General features: G+C 56.7%; 1 protein-coding gene across 2 annotated transcripts; it reads right to left on the bottom strand.

Moving 5' to 3' along the window:
* Positions 1-1,314: 1,314 nt before the first annotated feature.
* On the bottom strand, positions 1,315-7,651 carry LOC140600826 (uncharacterized). 2 transcript variants are annotated; one of them, XM_072768955.1, is made up of 6 exons: positions 6,685-7,651; positions 5,788-5,942; positions 5,204-5,407; positions 4,909-5,014; positions 4,202-4,356; positions 1,315-2,847 (listed from the first exon to the last, which is right to left on the bottom strand). In XM_072768955.1, exons 1-6 carry the CDS (start codon positions 6,707-6,709, stop codon positions 1,960-1,962), a joined length of 1,533 nt encoding a protein of 510 aa, XP_072625056.1. In that variant the 5' UTR covers positions 6,710-7,651; the 3' UTR covers positions 1,315-1,959. The 2 variants fall into 2 exon arrangements, with proteins under 2 accessions (XP_072625056.1, XP_072625057.1); XM_072768956.1 differs by having other exon boundaries at positions 5,234-5,407.
* Between the last annotated feature and the right edge of the window lie 1,654 nt (positions 7,652-9,305).

Genomic DNA, 9,305 nt, shown 5'->3' with positions numbered 1-9,305 from the left:
GTCCTCCCACCTCAGCAAGGGGGCCGTGCTTCCCCGGGGTTTCCCTAGACCTAGCAAAAGCCCCATCTGTCCCGAGGCCACCCTCGCCAGACACCATGGATTCCGTCGTCGCAACCCATTCTGTTCTGGGAAGGAGCCGGACCCACCCACTGTGTCTATGGAAACTATGGGTGGAGGGTGTCTAGCATCGGCTCTACCTATGGACAGGTCCACACAATCCCTCCCATGGAGCCAGATGCACATAGAAAGGGACATCCCGAGTGCCTGTGCAGCCCCGTCGCTTGGGTGTCCGCCTGGGCTCAGGTCATGATCCCAGGGTCCAGGATGGAGCCTCAAGTGGGGCTCCCTGCTCAGTGGGGTCCTGCTTCTCTCCTGCCAGTGCACGAGCTCTCTCGCTCGCTCTCTCTCACCATGCACCCCCATAAATCTCTAAAGCATTTCACAGAAAAGGAAATGCAGATACAGATAATGGTGGACACGCATGTGTGCACAGAGGTGACTAGGGGAGGCAGAGAGGTTGGGGTATAAGGGCCACCTCTCAGAACTCCGCTTCCTCGCAAACGCTGAAACCCACGTGTTGGATCCGGAGGCCTCAGATGAGGATGTCAGCTCTCATCTCCAAGGCGTGTGGGACATGTCAGGGGCATAGTAAACCCGAAGGGACCGACCGCCCCCACCCCCCTGTTCTTCCAAATTTTCCACCGACATTCCTTTCCTGAGGTTCAATGACCAGACAGTAAGTTGCAAAGGAAGCTCCCGTGACAGTGTGACCTCTGTGTGTGTCTACCTGTGAGAGAAAATGAGGTAGAGGGGTCAGGAGACAGAGATAGACAGAGAGACAGAGAGAGACAGAGTGAGAGACAGAGAGACAGAGGAGAGAAAGAGAGAGAGAGATTTAGAGAAATAGAGGGAGACAAGCATAGAGGGAGGAGGCGACCATGAGGGAGGAGTGGGGAGATTCACTGCCCGCCCACGAGGATCGGGGTTAGGGGTGAATTAGGCCTCAGCTGACACCGTCACGGCCAGATCGCGTGCGTGGAGTGTGCGTCCCTGGGCATCCCCGCGACCCCTTGGAGGAGTGCTCACACAAGCAGCGCCTCCACCAGTGATGGTGGCTGTGTGTGGGGAGGGTGAGTGAGGCCTGTGCGTGTGTCTGTGCCAAGTTGGGAGCTGCAGGTGGGCGTCTTGGTGTCTCCGCAGCCCGTTTCGGGCACAGGCACGGGAAGGATTGCGAATGTTGCGAGACAGGCAGGAAGGAAGGAAGGGACCGAAGGCCCAGGGGACAAATGACACCACGAAATCGCTCGGGGGAGACAGAGAGATGTTTATTGTAGCCATGGGTCACCCCGTGGAGCTTGAACAGCCGGGATGAGGTTTCCTCAGGTGACTCTTGGCAGGGAAGAGAGGTGACCCGGCTGAGGGAAGACCTGTGACAGGCTGACCGCTAACGTCTGCTGCTTCCTGAATAGCCAGGGACCCTTGAGGGTCCAGGGGCCTGCTGATGGGTCCCACAGAAGGAAAACACATGCACATGCACAAAGGCACACACGCGGCTGAGGTTCTGGAACGCACCCCAGTGGGACCGTCTCACACTGACCGCCCCGAGTGGCTGTGGCCACCCCTCTGGCTGCCACTTGGTGACCGTTGGCAGTGCTCTGGGCAAGATGCCAGGCCAAGGCCCCAGGACATTCCCGCCGTAGCCTGGGACAGGAGGCTGACGGGGGAGACCTCAGGCTTTGCCCCTTAGGCCATTCCCACCCTGACAGCCTAGATGCATCCGAGTCCCTGGGCAACACAGTCCAGACCTGGAGCATGATGGCTGCTCCTCCTGGCCTCAGGCTCCGTCGGCCCCTGGCTGAACTGAGGGTTCCCCCTCCTCTGAGTCACGCTAGGGCCCCATGTTCCCCTGGATGCCTGAATGCATGGGTTGGGCGTGGGGAGGACAGGTCCTCCCTGCTCCTAGGCCTGAGGCCACAAGGAGTCCTGTAGCATTTCCAGCAGAGCGTGAAAATCGTCCTCGCTGAGGGGTGCTTCCAGGGGTCCTGGAGGTTCGTCCTCCTGCAGAGTCCCCACCCACAAGGGGTGGACATCTTCTTCCATCTCATCGGCTGAGAGAAGCTCTTGTAGGAAACTGGAGGTGTCCGCACACAGCTGGTGTTGTGGGGGCAGCGGGACACATGGCCCTGCAGGAGGGGGAGGCTGTTGCCACCAAGCGGGGCTCTCCCCGGGGGCGGGCTGCTGCCCTGTCCCATCCTGGGACCCTGCTGTGCCCATGACTGCCTGGGAACTTTGGCCCCTCCTCGGCGTGGCCTGATCGGTGCCCGAGGGACCTGCATGACCCCAGTGTTGAGGAGGATCAACAGGCGGAGGCCGCGGGCCAACTTGCGAGGGCAGGGGCGCCTTGCTGGGGTGCTCTTTCGGCTGCTGGCATCTCCCAGGGGAGGGGAGGCCAAGGTCAGCATGACCTGGTGAGAGGCCCCCTCCTGGAGTCAGTTCTGGGCAGCATCGGCTCCCCAGGACTCTGGGAGCAGCAGCGATTCCTCCTTGCCCACCTAAGGTTGGTGTGACCAGGCTGGCCCCCGGAATCAGGCGCCCAAAGCCCCCACAAGAAACTGGAGGGACAACAACCACGGAGGAGACAGGAGGTGTCCCTGCAGCCTGCGTCTGCATGCTTCCCAAGGGATCGAAGGGAGCCAGATTTGGAGAGCTCCTGGGGACCCTTGACAGGTGGCTTTGGTCCAATGGGACCGTCCCGCGAGGACTGGGTTTGTGGTTTGCCGCCAAAGCATTCTCGGGCCCACTTGGGCTCTGCCCTGGGTGCCGAGCTCTTCTGTTCTGAAACCAAACCTGGGACAGAGAATAGGGGTTGTGGCCATCAGGAGGACGGGATGCCAAGTCTGCTTGCCCGTGACCTGCCCTGTCCCACCTCACCCACCACACACACACACCCCGCCCTGTGCTCTCTCCAGGAAAGACGCAGTGAATGGTTGGGGCTGCACCTCAGGCCACGGCTGTCCCTACCTTTCCATGGGCCCTCGAAAACCACGCGCACGCCCTGGGCAACCTTGGCCACCTAGCCGGGAGCATACTGGGCCTGTGTCACTTCGCCTGGCAGGTGCTTCTGCTGCTCTTCGCTCCCTGCCCTGCCCTCGCCTTCTTTGCCATTTGCGGCCTGGGGATCAGCCGTGCCCTGAGTCCTGGGACCGAGACTCAGCCGACGGCCTGCCCCACTTTACCCAGGATAGTCCACGTCCTGAGGTCTGCTCCCGGCTGCCCTCAACACCTCTGTCCCCATCTACTCTTGGGTGTGAACGTGTGGAAAACCACATCCTCTGCCTCAGAGCCTTGGACTCATGGCTACGGGGTCTGACTGCAGGCACATCTGTGATGGGCCGAGCGAAAGGCGTGGGCAGCCAGCCCTCCACATCCAGAACAGCTACGTTTGCATCGGCCCTCCCTCCCGTCCTGGCTGGAGGAAAAGAGGAGCTCAGGTGAGCTCCTGGAGTTTCCCCTCTGACCCTGGAAAAGACGCGTCAGAGGAAAGCCAAGGCGTGCCACCTGAAGCAGCCTCCTCACTCACGCTCTTGCACCAACCAAGAGTCTTTCAGAGAATCTGCCTATATCTCCCTGAAAGCTGCCTCACACCTCCCATCCCGTAAAGCGCTGTGTGCAGAACTAAGGCAGAAGAGCCGCACACAGCTGGGCTCCCCGAATCCTCTCCCTCACCTGGATTAGGGCCTGTAATCCCGGCTGATTAGGTTATCCACACAAGCTGTGGCTCCTGGGCAGGATCCGTTTTAGCCCCGTGGTCCTGAGGCCCAGGGCAGCATCACACCGGTCTCCACACAAAGGACGGCAAGCCCACGCACACTAATGGCATCTTGGGGGCGTACTCAATGGATAAGCGGGCTGAGTTTGAAGCCGCTGAGACTACGGCTTCTCTCGAGAGGGGCCAACTTGGACATATTCCCACTTTGGTCCGGTCACCATTTCTACAAGCATGTGTGCTAACCAACATTGAGTTTGGAAATTCTTCCTTTGGACGGGTTCTCCCGGGCTTAGTCAACACTCTGCCCCTGGTGCCTCTGCCCCACACCCCGCGGGTACCCCCTCCCCAGGAGCCCACGTCTCTCCAGCACCATGTAAGGGCCACCTTCCCTTCCACAGGGAACAACCCCCGTGACACACTGTAAAAACTCACCTGAATTCTGGCTTCTGGAAGGCCTGTTTTTCTGGCCAGGCTTTCCCTCATACCAATGCCAGGAAACCGCTCCTCCTCAAAGGCTTGAAGGAGGATACTGGTTTGGGATGCAGAAATGGATGTCCGTTTTCTCCTGCCTTCCTTCGGGACTCGACCTAAAGAGAGAACAAGGTTGGAGAGGAGGGCTTGGACGCCAATAGCACAGCCAGTGTGGAGACAGAAGTGGGTGTCAGGGTGTGTGTGATGGTGTGTGATGGTGTCTGAATTCATATGACTGGGTGTGTGTGTGTGTGTGTGTGTGTGTGTTAGAGAGAGAGAGAGAGAGAGAGAGAGCGCTTTTCTCCATGTTCTCTGTCTTCATAGGCTCTCCTTCCCTGAGCCCAAGGAGACAGAGCCTGGGCCGAGCCCCAGAGCCAGCGTTTGAATAACAATGGTGAGTTGATGGAAGAAGAGGCCTGTGTCCTGGCTAGCAGGTTCAGGACAGGAAGATGCAGATACTTCCTGACCCAGAAACAGCCCGCCTGCTGCCTGCCCAGGAATGGCAGGCGGGGTGTCGCCATCTGGGGTCACAAGGGTGGCTAGAGCCTGAGAGCAGAGCTTGGGGCCCTTCCTGAGGCTTTTGCCACGGCCAGGTCAGCACACAGAGACACGTTCCTGTGTCAAGGAGTGGCTCAGGAGGGGACCCTTCTTGGGTGCCGGGGAGTCACCTGGAGGCTGTGCCTTTCCATTCGGTGGCCCTTCTCCTTGGGGAATTCTGGAGTCCAGTCGGCGGCTCTGCCTTAGCTGTCTCGTTCTCTGGTTTTGGAACCAGACCTAAGGGGCAAGAGAAGAAGCAACGTTCAGGGAACACGGGAGGGCAGGAAACCCCACACATGTGGCAGGGACATGAGGCCCCAAGACCAACCAACAACCCAGAGAAAGCCAGAGCTGGCTTGGTGCCTCCAGTGGCACGTGCTATTTGCATGGCCCTCTGGTGTACAAGGAAGTAGGCGTTGGTCTAACCTGAGGAGCGAGAAATGTAGGGAAACCTACAACAGACGGCATGGGGACAAGAGTCATTTCTTCTTTGGTCATCCGCATGGGCAGAGGATGCAGCTCCTGCTGAAGTCCCCTGTAGGGAGCTGAGGCACTTTGACTGACCAAGAAGACACTGGAAACGGGTGTCATTCTCCTCACCAATGGACCCATGCGCAGGCTTCCTCTGCACTGGAGGGAAAAGACAGGTGTGCCGTCATGGATAGGCATACGTGCGTCTCTATGTGTCTCCTCCCCACCCCTGTAGGAGGACTCACAGTGTTTCATGTGGGGAAAGTGATTGGTCAGGACACAGGATCTCTGGGGACACTCAGCCCATGGGCATGGACCTGTCGTCGGGCCTCAGACCTTGGGCCCCAGAGTTCCCTCGTCCCTTGAGTGAAGGTCTTGGAACGACCTCCAAGGGCAAGGTCTCCTAGGCCCCCCACACCCCAGGCCGTAGGTTCTGAGCTCCCCAGCTGACCACGCAGAAGGACGGGCAAACACCTAGCCCCATGTGCGTGCACTCTTCCTCCCCCAGAGTCCGTGAGAAAAGCACTGGGGCTGCCTACCTGGATTCTAGACTCGGAGATGGCCAGCTCTCGGGCCAGGTGTTCTCTGGCAGTGATGCTGGGGTAAGGGTTCTTCTGGAAGAATGCCTGCAGGGCCCCCTTCTGGCTTGCCGTCAACACGAGCCTCCTTCGTCGGGGTGCTCGAGGGAGTGGGCCTGTGTGGGGAAGAGAGCAGCGACGGGAGGAAGGCTTTACGCTTTCAGAGGAGCATCGACCGGTGATGTGCTCTCAGAGCTCCTGTTTCTGGGATGTCGAAAACGTCCCCATCCAGGGGCACCCATCCCTTTGCCACTCATGGACCCACCTAAGCCTGAGGGGGTTGTTCCACTGGACACAGGCCGTTCCGCATCTGCCCTTGGGAATGGGTGATTGTCAAGGATCTAGGGAAAGGGCAGCCTTGAGCTAGGTATGTGATTCCAGGCCAAGGTATGGAGAAGACCCTGGGTGGGGGTCCCGGTGGGCGTCGGGTTTGAAGAGGTGGTGGGGCGGGGTGAAAAGCCCGTCGGGAAAACCAAAGAGGACCATATGTCCACCAGGAAACCTCAAGGGAACATGTGAAAACCCATGCCCACCGTGGGTCCCTTGAGGTGAAAGTTCTACAGTGGTCAACTCGTCTAAGAAGTGATCCACCTTGACCCAATTTCTGCGCCCCGAGGTCCAGCCGGCAGCCTTACAGAAGCGGGGCTCCTGCTGGGAATCTCGGCCCAGTCCAGGGTTCCCTCCCCCCGCAGCCCTATGCAACCCTCTCTCCAGCCCCTTTGCCCAGACCCCAGGGGAGCCCCGCCCTCCCACGGGCGTCCCAGCCATCCGGGTGGTGACTCCTCTTGTGCTTAAGCCTGGAAAGTCGCCAGAGCCCCTGGGCATCCCAGCAGGAGCGGGGCCCCGATGGCCACTCACCGCCGGGGGTGCTGCTGGAGGCCATGCTGCAGGAGGAGCTCGCTCTCGGGGCGCCGGCAGGTCGACTGGGCTGGATGCGGCAGCGCGGGACTTACCACGGCCTGGGTGGCCCCGCCCCAGGAAGGCCCACCCCTCGGCCTTCCCACAGCTTCCTGGGTGGCTCTGCCCTCAGTGGGGCTGACGTTGGGCGGGCCAGGGAGGTCTCCCGGGACGGGGCCTCGGGACCACCCGAAGCAAGAGTTGGAGCTTGGCCTGCGTCGCATGGGCCCGCCCCCTTCCCGGCACCCACAGGCCTCTCGGGATCTCAGCTCAGGCACAGAGACGCACCCTGAGGCCCTGTGCACCGTGTCTCTGCCCGGACCCCTTCGTGGCCCTGGTACAAGGGCTCAGGATTCCGGCCCCACCTCTGGGCGCCCGGCACGAGCCTCCTGCTGCTTCGCCTCCCTGGAAAGTCATTTTAATTTTTTTCCTTTGTTTTTTACTTGTCCCAGTTAAACTCGTGTGGTTTATTTCTTTTCACTTTGGTCATTTTTCATTCGGAGTGTTCCACTTTTCCTTTTTAGGTGTATTTGTAGCAATGACTTTGTAATTTCGAGATACATATGTATATATATCTCCAAATTATATGCATACGTTCATATATATATGGATTTTTTTTTTAAACAAACATATACTTTGAGGTCCCCGTGGGTTTTGAACCCTGGGCCCGCCAATCTGGACTGGTCAGCCTCTCAGTTTGGTCTGGAGGCAGCCTCGGAATCTGGGGAACCAGTTTCCAATGACACCAGGCGCCTCCCAGGCGGCTCCCCGGCAGCTCCTGTGAAGCCGCACTGGCCAGCAGGGCAGGAGACGGAAATCAGACCCCTTAGATAGGAGGCCCATGAGCGGGACCTTGCGCGCCAGCCTTCGTCCTCCGTGTGCGGATGGGTGGCACCTCGATGGTTTGCCTGTGGGCACGAATGAGCAAAAACCTTGAAGGAAAGAACGCAGAGCACCCGTGGACGAGGACCATTCGGGGCAAGTGCGTGTGTTACCACGTCCTTGGGCCCCGGAGCCAATGCCCTCCGCAGCCTCATAGGGACTCAGGCCTACCCCGGGGTGAAGAGTGCGGGCTCCGTCCGAGCCCATCCTGTTGTGGTCAGACAGGCTCCAGCTGCTTCCCCTCGCTCTTGACCGCCCTCTGCTGCGCATGTCCGCAGGGACATGAGGTGTCCAAGGAGAGGGAGGCTTAGTGACCTGGGAGACCCGGGAAGACCGGTCCAATCACCTGCAAAGCAGGTGACGAAAATCATATCCCCCTTGGAATCTGTACTTTTGTATCCTTCGGGTAAATACCTAGTTGTGCATTTCTGGTCTTGGGGTAGTTCTATTTTGAACCCGAGGAACCTCCATTCTATTTTTGTACGGTGGCTGCATCTGTTTGCTTTCCCACCAGTAGTGTAGGAGGGTTCTCCTTTCTCCCCATCCTCACCAATACCTGTTGTCTCCTGTGCTGTTTCTTTTAGCCATTATGGCAAGTGTCAGGTGATATCTCATTGTGGCTTTGATTTGCGTTTCCCTGATGATGGGTGACATTGAGTGTCTTTCCACGTGTCTGGTGGCCATCGGAATGTCATGTTAGAGAAAATGTCCATTCGTGTCTTCTGCCCATTTTCAGTTGGATAATTCATGTTTTGAATGCTGAGATTTACATTTTGGATACTAAATCTTTATTGGACCTGTCTTTTAGAATTATCTTTTCTCATTCTGTAAGTTGCCTCTTAGCTTTGGTTGTTTCCTTCACTGTGCAGAGCTTTTTATCTTGATGAAGTCCCAACAGTTTATTTTTGCTTTTGTTTCCCGTGTCTCAGGGGCATATCTAGAAAGAAGATCCTATGGCCACGTCAAAGGTGTCACTGCCTATCTTTTCTTCCTTTTATGGTTTCAGGTCTCACATTTAGGTCTTCAATCCCTTTTGAATTTATTTTTTTTATCCATGGTGTGGGAAAGTGTTCCCATCCCATTCTCCTGCATGTGGCTGTCTAGTTTTCCCAACATCATTTGCTGAAGAGACTGTCATTTAACCATTGGATATTCTTTCCTGCTTTGTCAAGTATTAATTCAGCCTAGAGTTACAGGTTTGCATCTTGTTTCGGTTTTCCATTCTCCTCTATCGATCTAGGTGTCTTCTTCTTGTGCCCGCACTATACTCTTTGGATCACTAGAAAACTGTAATATAACTTGAAGTCTGAATTTGTGGTGCCCCCAGCCTTGATTTTCTCTTTCTACATATCTTTGGCTATTTTCAATCTTTTGTGGTTCCATAAACATTTTAGGGTTATTTGTTCCGGCTCTGTGAAAAATGCTGTTGCTATGTTGATAGCGATTGCATTGAATGTGCAGATTGCTTTGAGTCGTATAACCTTATTTGCAATATTTGTTCTTCCCGTCCTTGAACATGTAATGTTTTTGCATTTTGTGTCTGTCATCTTCAATTCCTTTCATCAATATTTTATAGTTTTCACAGCACGGGGCATTCACCTCTTTGGTTAGGCTGAATCTTATGTATCTTATTGGTTTCGGTGCTCTTGTGAAGGGGATTGAATCCTCAATTTCTCTTTCTGATGACTCATTATTGTTGC

The sequence above is a fragment of the Canis lupus genome, chromosome 12, assembly GCF_048164855.1.
Source record: "Canis lupus baileyi chromosome 12, mCanLup2.hap1, whole genome shotgun sequence".
Lineage (NCBI taxonomy): Eukaryota > Metazoa > Chordata > Mammalia > Carnivora > Canidae > Canis > Canis lupus.
The sequence above is the reverse complement of the archived record's forward strand: the minus strand, read 5'-3'. Positions and strand labels throughout refer to the sequence as shown.